Source organism: Accipiter gentilis, chromosome 9, assembly GCF_929443795.1.
Source record: "Accipiter gentilis chromosome 9, bAccGen1.1, whole genome shotgun sequence".
NCBI classification, from domain to species: domain Eukaryota; kingdom Metazoa; phylum Chordata; class Aves; order Accipitriformes; family Accipitridae; genus Astur; species Astur gentilis.
This window is the reverse complement of record NC_064888.1, coordinates 3,683,242-3,697,566: the sequence shown is the minus strand read 5'-3', so window position 1 is coordinate 3,697,566 and position 14,325 is coordinate 3,683,242. Positions and strand designations below refer to the sequence as shown.

General features: G+C 41.4%; 1 protein-coding gene across 6 annotated transcripts; it reads right to left on the bottom strand.

The window, feature by feature from the left end:
• Positions 1-169: 169 nt before the first annotated feature.
• VPS26A (VPS26 retromer complex component A) lies at positions 170-14,271 on the bottom strand. 6 transcript variants are annotated; one of them, XR_007507359.1, is made up of 11 exons: positions 14,199-14,271; positions 10,722-10,871; positions 8,318-8,393; positions 5,924-6,080; positions 5,276-5,440; positions 4,703-4,809; positions 3,564-3,632; positions 2,835-2,977; positions 1,816-1,940; positions 1,669-1,715; positions 170-916 (listed from the first exon to the last, which is right to left on the bottom strand). XR_007507359.1 is itself a non-coding variant. In XM_049811256.1 (10 exons), exons 1-9 carry the CDS (start codon positions 14,199-14,201, stop codon positions 1,827-1,829), a joined length of 984 nt encoding a protein of 327 aa, XP_049667213.1. In that variant the 5' UTR covers positions 14,202-14,271; the 3' UTR covers positions 170-1,715; positions 1,816-1,826. The 6 variants fall into 6 exon arrangements, 2 of the variants coding, with proteins under 2 accessions (XP_049667213.1, XP_049667214.1); XR_007507358.1 differs by having other exon boundaries at positions 170-892; XR_007507356.1 differs by having other exon boundaries at positions 1,669-1,940.
• Positions 14,272-14,325: the final 54 nt, after the last annotated feature.

Here is a 14,325-nt window from a genome sequence, read left to right as displayed (position 1 = left end):
CGGGACCGACACCGACACCACGGGGCAGAGACGGCGGTGAGAGGCCCCGCCGTGAGCGGGCCTCACCTCCGTCCCTCTGCCGCCTGGTGCGCTCGTTCACGGGGAGCCTGAAGCAAGGGGCGCTGCGGCTGCAAAGGGGCAGAGCCAATCAACACAGACGAGCCAGATGTTAGTGAGAATACAGCTGTTTTAATAATTCAAATAGCAGCTCAGTACGTTTCCCGTTTATTATACATGGTTGCACAATCTGAGGCTGGTTAAATACAATCAAGTTTTCAAAATCTCTTGGAATCATTTCCAGATTACGACATGCAAGTGACCATGAAAATATTTGGCTTTTTTACTTTATTCTTTAAATTTCTGAACAGGCACTTACATGAGGGAGTTGAATTTGCTCTCAAAGATATCCGCGTTAGAAGTATCCTAGCATAAAGTACTCAGAGTCTTTGTCTGCTTTATCAAAGTGCCACAGTAATAAAACAGTTCTTACAGAAATGTAATTTGATTATTTACTTACTCATAAAGTAAGGTTACCAATGACACTTGCACCGGAGTTGAGAAGTCTTGGTTTAAAGGCCAAGTGAACTACAAGCGCAAGTAGCCTTCCACACAGCAGGCTCCATTTTATGCCCAAGCCACACGTCTGATAACAGACTACGTGCTCAGTTGTGAATAGATGAAGGCTAACTCCTTTTAGCTATTTCTTCAAAGACTAAATGCATACGAGATGATTAAGACAAAACGATCTGCTGTGCCAGGCAAGCTTTTAACAGTTTTAAGGCTTGCCTGGCTTCAAAATACCTTTCCAGAAGACCACAAAAAGCTTGTTTGCCCTCATAGCAGGCCCAGATGGACTAGGAGGAAGATGTCCTTCGAGGATGTTTTGCCTCTCCTGTCAGGACAGTGAGGAGACAGACTGTGAAGACAGTGGAAGCATGAAGCTGGGAGGAACCACATAGTTTCACATATTTGCAAAATAATCAGTGTTACCAGCATTTATTTCATCAATAAGAGATAGTTACGTTCAAATACTTCAACCACTCACCACCTGAAGGTGAAATCCTGACAACATCTCTACAGTCACTAGTTACCGGGCAACAAACTCCCAAAAGTCAGGAGTGACTCACATGAAAGGCTTAGAAAAGTATGGTAGAGCGAGAATTGAGGGAGGGAGGGCAAAGATGCTTCCTAACATTCTTTGCTACCGACAGATTCAAAGCTTCTTAGAAACCTTGGTAAGGTGTCTGCAGGCTCCACAGTTATCACAGTCATAGTGCACATACATGCAGTTTCAGTTAAACCCTGTCTGTCTAACATAGTAATGAGAAGTCATAGGACAAATTCACCATACACCTCGATTTTTAGTGTGATTTAGTCAACTGTGTCTTACTGTAGTTTCAAAACAAAACAAATGCAAATAAGCAACATTGGAAAGAAACATGCAAGAAACAACATGAGAGGAGGGAAATGCTTTCATTTACACTGTATACGTGATCAGCAAAAATCAAATATACCAGCCTACCATGCATGGAAATAACTAGATTTAAGCTTATGCGTATCCAAGTGCATATAACATTATCAAATAAAAGTAAATGTGCAGTATAAAATAGTAGCTTAAGAAAGTTCCAGTGTTTGAGAAAGCACTTTATTTTAAATGTATATACATACTTGAATGTTTAACTGAAGAACGCTTTAGTAGTATGGTAAATGCAGCACTGCAAGATGAAGGAAGACAGTTGTAATGAGAATTTTGGCCTTCTTTTCCCACAGGCTGCTGCCATCTTTAACCTGCTGAAGCATCGCAAAGTTTTTCACCTTATACCAGTTCACATCTCAGGTTGCTCAGCAGATGCTTGTGATTCTGGAGACTCAAATCGCTGGTGAAAGTTTGTTCGTTGTTTCCTCAGCTTCTCAGGAGCTTTTCTCCATAAGATTATTTCCTATTTGAGGAAGCAAACACTTCTGAAACCACCATTTACCATTAAGCTAGCAGCATCAAGTATCATAAGTTCCTGATAGGCAGAGACTTTGGGGGAGAAAAAAAAAAAAAACAAAACAGCAAACCCCCACACTACAAAAAACCCTGCATCCCCATTACTTACAGAACAGCGCAGTACACATAGGGAAAGTAACAGAAAGACGACACAATTAAGTTTACGTATCTAGTTACTACCTCAACACTTACCATTATCAAGCTTGAGCAGTCACCGCTTAACAATCCTACTCCCAACTTTGATATTATTAAAGGGTTCAAAAAGTTTTTCTTCCCTCTTTTCTCAAAATCCAAAGCCCATCATAGGCACTATATGCTCCAGTTATCCTTTGTTTTCCATGTTTAATTATACTGCCTTGTCTATTTTTTAAAAGGAAGATTCTGGTCTAATCCACATAGCTTCATTCCAGTGACCCTTTTCACTATTCCTTGCCTCAGCATGACCTCAACTTCTGTTATGTTTTCAGTCAAATGTGTTGGCCCTTATTACAATTTTGAACCCAGGCTAATGCTGGGAGGGCAAATCTACCTGCAGTAGTTCAAGAAAGCAAGCAAACAAATGCACCTGTTACTCATTTTACTCACAAAGTGTTTTGTCTGGATATTCAGAATCCAAGGTTGTTCTATGGCACTGAGCATCCTATCCCTGCTGAAATAGTATCCGTCATCCCCCTCAGCTCCTTTTTGCAATCTAACATTTTCTATACAACTTCCAATATGCTCGCCAGCAGAAATGCTTATGCCATACATGAAGCACAGGTGGCTTCTAATGTGCTGAACATTCAAAGCAGCATGTACAATAGCCCAGATAATTCTGCGACAAGATTCCTAGAGACCATACCTGCTGTTTGAAGTATCGTCTGTCTTCTTCATCCACAAGCACTAGATTCAAGAAGTACCTCACCGAAAATTTCTTGTTCACATCCCTCATTGTTGGAGTTGGGTCATAGCCTGCTAAGAACAGTCTTATAGGAATTGATTCACCTTAAAAAAGAAAGTTTCAATTAGTTTCTTAAAACTGGATGTCATTAATGCAGTTTCAGAAGACACAAAATAAAGGCAGTTTCCCAAGCACTGTCTGTGCCCCTTTCTTGGTGTAAAAAAAAAAAAAAAAAAAAACCAAAAAAACCAAAAACACAAAAAAACCCCGCCACACACCACCAAAAAACCGTCACAAACATAACACTGAGAACAGAGGCAAGTGTGAAATCAAAAGTGGGAACCCTTTCTCAGTGGAAGCATGGTAGCCAGGCAGGACAAAAGGATCTTGAACTCTCTAGAACTGGTCTACAACATCAAGTCAGGCTTGAACCAAAGTGATAAAAGGATCAGTCATTGAATTTCCAATGGTAAATAACTGTAAGAATTACTAGGATCCCAAGTGAAATGTCCTAAGTCAATTAAAATGTCTGCTTTGAATAGGAAAATCCACTATCATTTCAGCAACCTAAGGAGAAGTGTGGTTTCTCCAAGAAAAGTTTATACAAGTCATCTCTTCTCCTCCAGACTTTTTTTTAAAAACAGTTTTAACTCAAAATACTTATCCTTTAAAACAAGCACAGTTATTTACCTTTAACTGGTGCACCATCCATTATTTCATACTTTGCAATGGTTTCGGTCTCTGTTGTGGTACTGGGTCCTGGTGAAACAAGTTTTCACTGTGAGAACACACGCTTCAGTTTTAAACATTTATAAAGCTTCATCAAAGCTTTATCACAGCAAATTCTACTCTGCAGCATTTAGATTACACAACACTGCATTTTTTGCCTTTGTCTTGTGTATAAGTTACACACAGCTAAAGCAAGCAGAACCCTCTCCCAGGCAGAGCATCCGTTTCTTACTCTCTCCTCCCCACAGTGACACAGAAGAGGCAGCAGCCAGTGCTTCAAAAGAGCCTTGGGTATGCAGGCTTTAAACAAGGGACAAGCATGCGGGGTAGTACTCATGAAACAGTTCTGTTTGGTGGGCAGCACTAGCGACTGATCCTGCTAGGCCACGATAAGACTGAAAACCTGAAGGGTTATCACCCAGCACAAAAGCCACCTTTCTCCAGAGCCTGGGATGAAGAAACTACAGTACCTAATTTAGCCACAAAAGCCAACAACAAAGTAGAGCTTTTTGCCCTTCCTCTATTGCTATGGAAGCTTCCTTATTCTCCACACAAAGAGCTCACCAAGGCCCCAGCCACCGGGGAATGAAGTCATGAGCCACAGCCTCTTACTGCCTTCCTAGTTCCAGGCTGTAGAAGCCTGATCTGCAATAATCAAGCTGTTCCTGCTTCAAAGCCTCTTGGTATTTCCATCATACCCATTTTAAGCTGACTGAAAATGACACGTTTCTAGAACATGAGAGATCCATGCTAATCTTCACCAAGCCCACTTGACCAGCCAATCTCCGCAGACGCAAGGGGGTCTTCAGGATGCATTTTACACTTTTACCCTTGTTCGTTATCCATCAAGGCTGATTAAGCTGCTACATATCTATGCCCAACAGTCACAATCCCAGAACAACGCTACAGACTGACAATGTTGACTACTAAGTATGATTACCAAAGCACAAAATGCAAACGGTAGTCAAACACCAGTGAGAAGGAAGCACATGGAGCATTAGTTTAGCCAAAGCTGCAACTACTGACTTCACTCTCCAGGTTTGCATAAGGCTCAGCCAGCATACAAGTTGCCATTTCTTTTGGACTTTTTCTTCTCTTACCAATTCCAGTGATCTCCTTTTTTATCAGCTGCAACTCCATATGCTGAATTTTTATTCTCACTAAGAGGAAATAAATTTTTCCAACAATCACATCCTTTAAGTGATACCTTTAAAAGAGCAGAATAGGGGTTTTCATTAAAGAATAAATACAACTTTTACACCTTCTTGAATACAAGTTATACAGGCAGTTACCTTATCTGCCTGTTAACTTAGAGCTTAATTCCCCACCAAGCTAAGCATCTCAGCCAGATCAGTACAATTAGCACCTTTCCATCATTGCAGTATTAGTAAAGGAAATACTACAGTTATATTGAAAAAGCATAAATGCGGAAATCAAGTCTTAAATATTTGCAAGTGACCTTCCTATTGGTACTGAAGGCAGAACAGACAAGTATTCCTCAAAAAAAGGCCACTGTATAACTAGTAACCAAACAGCTCAACACAACAGTCATTGAAACTATTGCTTTACATTTTAAGTCTCCAGATGCCGAGGTTGTTCATCAAATATCACATGCTCTACCCTTTTATCCCAAGGTATTTACCTGAATGTGTTTTGTTCTAAGTGACACTTACTTTGACTTATTGTATTCAAACTCTATATGAAGACAGTCTTCAATGCCTACTTCCATTTTAATGGAGTTGTTTACGTCTGGGTATGTAGCAAGCTGGTGAACAATCAGATCATATTCTTTCACCAAGTCTGACAGCCGTCTCACTATCGTCACTTTTAGAAAATACCTAGGAAGAAAGCCACCAAGTTAGCCATAATTATTCAGAATTGCATAAGTAAAAGCCCTTATGTTCTGAAGTACAGGTATTCTTTGAAAGACAAGAGTACCTTCCCGTAAGACTAAGCAGAAAAGAATAAGACACCAAAATACAAGACAAAACACTTATAGGTAGAAATATGGGAGCATTTTGTTTCGTTGTGTTTTTTGTTTCCTTTTTTTCCCCCTAAAGGCAAGACCCAAACTGTTTTCATTTGATTGAAATGAAAGAATTTTATCTATACAAACAACACTGAGCAATTCCAATTAAAGTAGAAAAGGCTACATTATAACACAATCTCAACAACTCCAATCAACGCACACCAGCTACTGGCTGTTACATGTCTGATGTGAAATGCAAAAGGAGGAAGTGGAGGGGGGCAGCATAATTGCTAAATTATTAATTTTCTGCAGGGGAGGAGAGGAGAGGAGAGAAAGCTTAACAGTTACAAACCTCAGTCTGACATTGGCACCGATGTAGGATTCATATGGCTTTTCAACCTGCATGAATTCAAAGTCATAGCTTCTGCTTTGGGTCAGTTCTCCGGGTAAGGCCAGTTCTTTCACTAAGTTCACAAATTCATGGGTATTGCTTTTGTCATTGAAGAGTTCTGAAGTTGAGGAAGTTGAAGGAAAACATGTCTCAGTATTTATTTTTAGCAAACGAAACTGTCTCCAATTTGGCAGAAGCAGGTGGGAGCGGACAACAGAAGCGATTAATTTGATTTGTTACACGTATTTGACCAAACGTTTTACCCAGTTTTTCAAAGTTATCTTCAGTTTCAGCAACCTACAGTAAGCATTCCTAAAGAGCTAACTGCAATGAACAGAATACATATTTGAAGCTTCACTGGCATGGCATCTTTTTTTACTGACAGTTTAGCTAGCTTTAATAAGTACTTCTTGCCGTACATTCTCTGTAACTATCATTTTGGCTTCCAGCATTTATTGCTGAAGGGACAAAACCTAACCAACATCAAGACTGGCTCATTTAGGACAGACCAGTGATCTCAACTGGTCTCCTGCAGATTACCACCACCTATCAAATGGTTTATTATTACTACTAGTCTACAATCAAATGGCTTATTATGACCACTGGTCTAAGTCAGTCATTTGGAAACAAGTTCTTAATACATAAGCATAGACACACCAGTTTCACAGCAACAGCATGTCCTGTCCCCAGACCAGTGTCACTATTATTCATTAGATCCATGTCATGCAATTCCCACTGAGATAAAAACTTAGAAAGTTAGAAAAAATTAACATTACCATAAAAAAATCCGAACACTTAGTATATAAAGACAAGCTCCTCTACAATTCACAACTGAAAGTATCAGCTAAGAACATTAGCGGTAGTTGGTTTTACACAGTCTGAAGCTTTTCAGAAGAGAATAAATGAACTAAACACACCAACTCCACAGTTTATCATTGCCAGTTTGGTAGAAAATGACAATAACTAATAACTGCTTATTTTCTAATATGACTACAAATTATGTAAGATGTACTTTGTTTGCTTTGACAAGCATTGATACAATACAAAGTTTATTTACTGTTGCATATCCAATACTTTTTGTGCCAGTCAGAAAAGTTGTACTCTGAAGAGCTGGTTTAAAATACATCTTTGACATGCAGCTGAAGCTAGTCTCCAACTAGTGCAGAGACAAATCACACTACTGGGATGTTTTTTGTTTCACTGTATTAAAACTTGAAAGGATGCAAGAAAGCATGGACAAGTACAAAAAGCAGTACTTAAACCACTTCTGCATAACTGAGGACTTCTAAACCGTAGCACAACAGAAAGTCCCAGAAACATGCAAAATTCAAGCAACATTACATCAAATTAAAGTCATCAGAGAATAAAATTTATACATCAGAGTAAATAAAGAACAGCCTGTACAGCTACTACAAGGCAACAGGCTAAATGAAGCTGACATACGTGAGCTCTATTTTTTCCCTGCCTCTAAATGCGTCATGCCCATCACGCTACTGCTTTATTCTGAAAGTTTGTTTTTACAGCCCCACTGATCAAAACCTGAAAGCATAAAGCAGCAGGTGTCAGAACTCAGTCGTATCTGCTATGTAACAGTTCAGACACAAAGTACTGGAGCCTACTGACTGATCTGAACTAGAGAATTTGTGAAAGCCAATCAAAGTCAATTGTATGAGGCTGAAACCTGAATAATTACTCCCAAGAGGGACAATAACACAAAAACCCCTCTAACAGAGAGGGAAAGAATTTCAGCATCAGCCTAAGGGTGCAGAGAGATTACCTTGACTGGCAAAAAGAAGTTAGATGCGACCAAGATTCTTCATAGTTCAAATCTAACCAGACTTAGATACAGTTATAGGAAAATTACGTTTTTAATGCCAATACCATACTATTTTGCTGAAAAGCACAGAAAACCTCTGAAGCATCAATACTGGTTTATGTTAACAGTATAAAACTAGGTTTTAGAAAACCAACCATCAAAAAACGTTAGAAGTATTTTGCTATAGGCTGTCCCATCATTTCTTTTCTATGCCTCTTCTCTTTCAGAGCCAGAATTAAAGAGCACAAGTGTAGTTTTCAGAAATCTCTAGTGGTTCTTAATCAAACTTTTAACCAGTCTGAGACAGATAGAATACTCACCATCCCTCACGTGTACATGTCTTCCTTGCCAATGACTTTCTGACTAGCGCAAATTAGTGCATCACTTGCATTAAAATAAGGAGGATATAATCTTCCGTTGGCACTCGTCATCCACTAACCCAATCAGGTTGCAATGTTTGAGCCAAACTGCTGACAGCTATAAGTGCCAGGTTCCATAAACCACATGCACCTAACATCCCCTTTAAAGCTTAAACTCACCAATTTGTCCTACAAATTCAATTCTAATTCCTTGGTGCTCTAGTCTCTTCCCATGCGGTTTAATGGAGACGTTCACCTACCAAGGCAAAAAAACCCACCAGTTAAATTTTTTCAACACTTTCACTCTAATACATGATTTCACTAAAAAGGAAAAAATATTACCACTTGCCTATGAAAACAGAGACCTCTTCAAGCACTACCTGAGCTTGAAAGCAGCCAAATCAAACAGCTGATTATGAAATTAAGCATTTGTCATGGTTTAACCCAGCCAGCGACTAAGCACCACGCAGCCGCTCACTCACTCCCCCCACCCACCCAGTGGAATGGGGGAGAGAATCAGAAGGAAAAAGGTAAACTTGTGGGTTGAGATAAGAACAGTTTAATAGGACAGAAAGGAAGAAACTAATAATTACAATAATAATGATAATAAAATGACAATAATAATAATAATAATAATAAAAGAATTGGATTATACAAAACAAGTGATGCACAATGCAATTGCTCACCACTCGCCGACCAATGCCCAGTTAGCCCCCGAGCAGTGATCCCCCCAGGCCAAGTCCCCCCAGTTTATATACTGGGCATGACGTCACATGGTATGGAATACCCCTTTGGCCACTTTAGGTCAGCTGCCCTGGCTGCGTCCCCTCCCAACTTCTTGTGCCCCTCCAGCCTTCTTGCTGGCTGGGCATGAGAAGCTAGAAAATCCTTGACTTGGTATAAACACTACTTAGCAACAACTGAAAAACATCAGTGTGTTATCAACATTATTCTCATACTGAATCCAAAACATAACACTACACCAGCTACTAGAAAGAAAATTAACTCTATCCCAGCCGAAACCAGGACAGCTTTACCAAGGCACCACTAAAGCATTTAAGAAAAAACTAATCATCCATGAGATTGAATTTAATAACTAAGCTTGAAACTTTTGAGTCCCAAAATTAAGAATCCAAGCCAGAGCTTAAGCAGAGCTCACCTAAGCCAGTCGTGACCCTCTTGCCATCTTTGAATGCAGAGAGCTTCAAAGCATCTTCTGACAGTCACATTTGGAAATCCAAAAAAGAACTGCTATGAGATGCATTCCTTTCAAGTCAAGTGAACTTAAGTCCCTTCCTCAGCAGATAACTAAGTATTGATGTTAGAGAAGTCAATGAAAAATAACAGATAATGAAACCTACTATCAAGATCTTCATTTGTGAATTTGATTCTCACAAACAGACCTCATCTCACAAAAAAAGATTCCATAAGGTTATTTTCTACAGAAACATGTAAATATTAAGCATATATAATGTTTTCTTACAAGGTAGTGATGATCAAAGCAATTCCTGTACGTTAAAATCCAGTATGTCATTGATATCTGAGTAGGAAATAAACCACTTGAATAATCTAACTTTGTGGTGAAAAGGAGGAAAGAGGTAGAGGGAAGTTGTCCAATAAATTACTGGTCTTCCAGACCTCCTCATCCCAATGAGCTTGTGTTAGCCAAAACTCACCAGGCAGCTCTCAGGTGTCACTGATACAAGCGAGAAGCACTCAGGCCAGTTGAACATACGAAAACTAGTTCCCTCAGTTTCCTGAGTTTGAGGCCCATTTTGTGAGACAGTTTCAGATCCTTCTAGAGAACCAAGATCTTAGCATGGAAACGTATCTTAAGAGCAGTAAGACACCCAGTGACAATAGGTAACTCAAGATCGAAGTAGGTATTTAGAAGTCAATCTCAGAACCCAATACCTGGCTCAAGTTTCTTTGAAGGAAAAGTGAATCATAACAGAAATATTCAGAGAGCGAGAATGGCTCCAGTAAAACCAAAGTGATGATAAGGAGTTCCTAGGTGCAATACCAAGAGTAGAGAAATCCCTCTGGCAATCTCATCTTCCCCCACCCACCCCCCAAAAAGCAAAACTCTTGTTGACTCAGCAGCCAGCTAAACTTCATATGTCGCTCCTCTGATGCAATTCCAGAAACCACTTCAGGGCATGAAACACAAGGCTTAGCTTCAGGGTACGCAAAGCAGGTTGGCTGCACCAGCCAAAAATTACTGTTATACATGCTGGGTTATGGATTTTGGAGTTCAAGGGGAAGCAGGGGGATCCAGTTTGGAATAGTTTTCTTGTCAGAAGCAATGATAGGATTGCACATGGTTGCACAAAAATCTTGTTCATAAATACAAGATGACTGGACACAAATAAACAGCTACTATTCAAAGCATTCAGTTTTATCAGTTGCCTGAACAACTATGGTTAAAAAGACCATATATAGGAAAACACTGTTTCCTCTTTGAATAACAACACAAGCTAAAATTGCAGCTCTTGCTTGTATCAGGTTTTCATTTACCTTCCTACAGGCATTCGCATGCCAGAATCAGTACAGTAATTAATAGTCACTTAAAAAAAAAAATTACCTTTCCTGAAACAGATTCTCCATCATAGAAGAGAAAATGCTTTTCTACTTTACCATCTTCTGTTTTGATTTCCGCTGTTTTCCGTGTTTCAGCATCATTAAGAATAACATCAATCTCACAAACAGGACCGAAAAAGCCTCCAAGAAAACTCTGGAATGACAAGAATTAGATAAGTTACTACACAGTGGACACTCCATTTTAAATGTGGCATTTACTTGCAGCTGTACACTATACATTGGGGAAAAACATTTGTGTCCCATGAAGTTACAAAGCCATTAATGTATTAGAGACCCAAGAAATAGCTATGACAACAGACAGTTGTTTATCTAGCAAATAATTGAAATTAGGTCAGTTACAAGCAGTGACAGCTCTTACAAAATACCTATTGTTTATAAAATAAAGTACACAGCATAATTACCATTATTACAACTACACTAAAATACTAATTAATATTTAAAACATTACTGTTGCAAGCACAACTTCAGTTTCTGTCACTGCAAAGTTTCCAATCGCTGATTTCACCTTAAAAAAACATAATCATTTTTAAACCACACTTAAAAAAAATATCTTTAACAAATTTATTCCATCTGGTTTAAGATTTCAGCTATTATGCAAAAAACCACCTATGTATTGCTTTATATCCACTATAACTTACAGCATAAAGAGCAGTAACAAGGATGATCAGAAGAGGAATAACAGAGCAAATTAGGGTGAAAAGAGAAAACAGGGGATATAATACAAGGCCTAAAGCATCCCCCTGGTTGGGGAAGGGGAATAGGGACTTTTATTTGCTGCCTCTTTCTACGCCCCATAGTTCTCTTGGCAAATGAAGAAAGCACTAGCAGGTTCGAGGCAGCAGTTCATCATACAATCTACCTTAGCTACTCAACTCTGCCATCAGATAGAGTGGATGTTACAAATTTACCCGTAATATTGCTCCAGGCACCGATCCACTATGAGCATCAAAAGTTTGTCCTCGCCTTACAACAGTAAGGCACAAACTTTTGACCAGCACCAAACACGAGAAACTAGGAGAGATCATCCTTTGACCTTGCACAAACTTTTCTTACAAGTTGCAAAACATATTAGTGACTCTATGGGAAACTCAGCAAGATTAGTACAAAAGCCAACATTTTCTCCTAAGAATTAGGCACTAATCTGCTTTGACGTACTAAAGCAGACAACACCTCACTAATTCAGTGTGATTTTGGGTTTTTTTGGAGAAACTACACTATGTTCTCAACGAGAGCACCCACTTCAACTAGATCCACTTCAATTTGGTATACATAAAACAGTCATTCTCACTTCACCAATTCAATATCCAAAATTGAGTAAGAACACATTTCAAGACCTCCTGGGGACCTGAAGTTTGAAATGCAGCATTAATAACAAAAAGCCTAGAAGAAAGTTTGATCTGAACACTACTGCTTAGCAGTAGGAACATTGACTGACTTTTTGCTCACCCCTACAAGTCAAAGACATGGTGCAAGCTTGAGCTATAAAACAGCGATTCACACGAGACTAAAATGACTTTGTATTTGTTCAGATAGCAAGCGGCCCTAGTTCAAGCCACAAAGATGCCTATCACTCTGAAACCTAGTTATATCTACTTCACATTCCCAGAGGAAAGCAGAAACAGATGATCAACAGGGCAGTAAACGCAAGACCAAACAGTTTTCCAAGTCTCTGCCAAGCACATATTCGCATTAACTGCTGAAACTAGTTTTGGGTTTTTTGTTTGTTTGTTTTTATGACTGCACACTAGAACCATCCTTGATTTTTGGCTCCTGGGGAAGGGCAAAAGAGAAAGAAAAAAGTTTCAACATGAATTCCAAATCTTTAGGCTGTTTTAAACTGTTACACAAGTTATTTCTGAACCTGCCCATACTCCTTCCTTAGAAACTGTACTCATTTTCCAGATTAGCCTTATACTTCCCCCCCCACCGCACTAAACAAGGAAGCGCATTACCTTTAAGTAAATATTAAACAAGATGCTCTCACAGCACCTTCCAAATTATGAAGTTGTACCATCACTTAAAACAGTCAGCCAGACCTAACATTGCTAACACATCACTTCAAGACACTGCGTATGAATATTTCAACTGTACCCCTTAGAGATTAGCCATGATCTTATCCAGAGAGGACAAGAACATAGGGAATAAAGATATCAACAGCTAGTATCTCCTCCAGTTGCCATCGAAGATACTGCTGCGAGGAAACTATGCAAAACAAGAAGTATTTTTAAAAGCCATCATATGGTTTATTATGTTACAGCTTAAGAAAATGAAGAGAGAACTAAGGTCTTCAGAAACCTGCCAAATGCTAGGCTACGTTCTTGGATTTCATGCAGCAGACAGACACTGAAGATTTTGCTACATCAGGACCAAAATCAATCTGCATTCAGTCCTTATGTGTTATAGCTGTACTGAAGGACTCGTAGGACTCCCAGCAGCTGATAAACGGTGCAGAAATCCCAGCCTCGGCTTCACACAGAGCCCTAAAAAGCTTCTGCATGACCAACAGAGATAGAGACACACGTTAAGGAATCCACACGCTTCAGACACCCGAAGTGCGTTGATCTAGCTGATCCTTTAAAACACCTATTTTTTTTCAATCTATCCATCACAGCACACTAAGCACTTTGCCTAGGCCAAGCCTGCTAAGCGCAAAGTGGCCACTATTTCACCAACCCTGAGGGATTACGACCGACTGCTGTCATTTTAAGCGCTGCCTTACGGCACCGCTGAAAGATTTACTGATGTTTCCAGGACTATCACATGCACTTTCCCCAAAGCCTCCCGGCCAGCAGAGCTGTAGGAAAAATGGAAGCCGAGTTTCATGACTAAACCCCGCACTGCCGAGGGCACGTGCGCGCGGAGGAGAAGCAGGGGAACACCCCAACCCTTAACCCATAAAAGGTTTGTATTAAAAAACACCCCAAACCTTTCGCTTTTCGCTCTCTCCGCCCCTGCTGTTTTGCCAGCTCTCCCCCGAGCCCGCCCCTCACACCAGAGGCTCCCTCGAGGTGGGGAGGGGGGGGAGGCCCTCCCCGGGGCGACCCTCCCCGGCGCGGAGCGGCCTCGACCGCCGCCAGGCCCGGGCGCAGCTCGGGGCGAGCCGGGCGGCCCTGACGCAGGCCGGGGAAGGGGGGGCGGCCAAGCCGGCAGCGGGAGGCGCGAGTGGGGGGGGGGGGGGGGGGGCGGGTGTGTGTGTCACCGGGCTCTCCACGGCCGGGCCGGGGAGGGGGGCGAAGGGAAAAACAACGGGCCGCGCCCGGCGGGGCGGTTCTCCTCACGCACAGCCCGGAGCCACAGGTGGGGAGGGAGGGAAGGAGGCACCGCCCGGCCCAGCCAAGGCCGCCGCCTCAGGCGACGAAAGCGGGAGATGGGGAAGGGGGTGGGGGGGGAACACGCGCGCGCGGAGCGGCGGTTGGCGGGTAACGGCCCGCCGCGCGCCGCCCGCCCCTCCCGCACTCACCATGGTGCGTGCCCCTCCGCGGCCGACTCCCGCCCCGCGCGCCACCAGCACCAGCTGCCCCGGCCCGCGCCCCTGTCATGTGACCTTACAGCCCGCCACGCCACGCCTCCCCACCCCCGCCGCACGT

Coding starts and splice junctions, on each gene's coding strand:
- VPS26A (XM_049811256.1), bottom strand. Junction 4,810..5,275: donor TTTGAATACAATAAGTCAAA/GTAAGTGTCACT, acceptor GCTCTTTTAAAG/GTATCACTTAAAGGATGTGA. Junction 2,978..3,563: donor GGATGGTGCACCAGTTAAAG/GTAAATAACTGT, acceptor TTCTTTTTTAAG/GTGAATCAATTCCTATAAGA.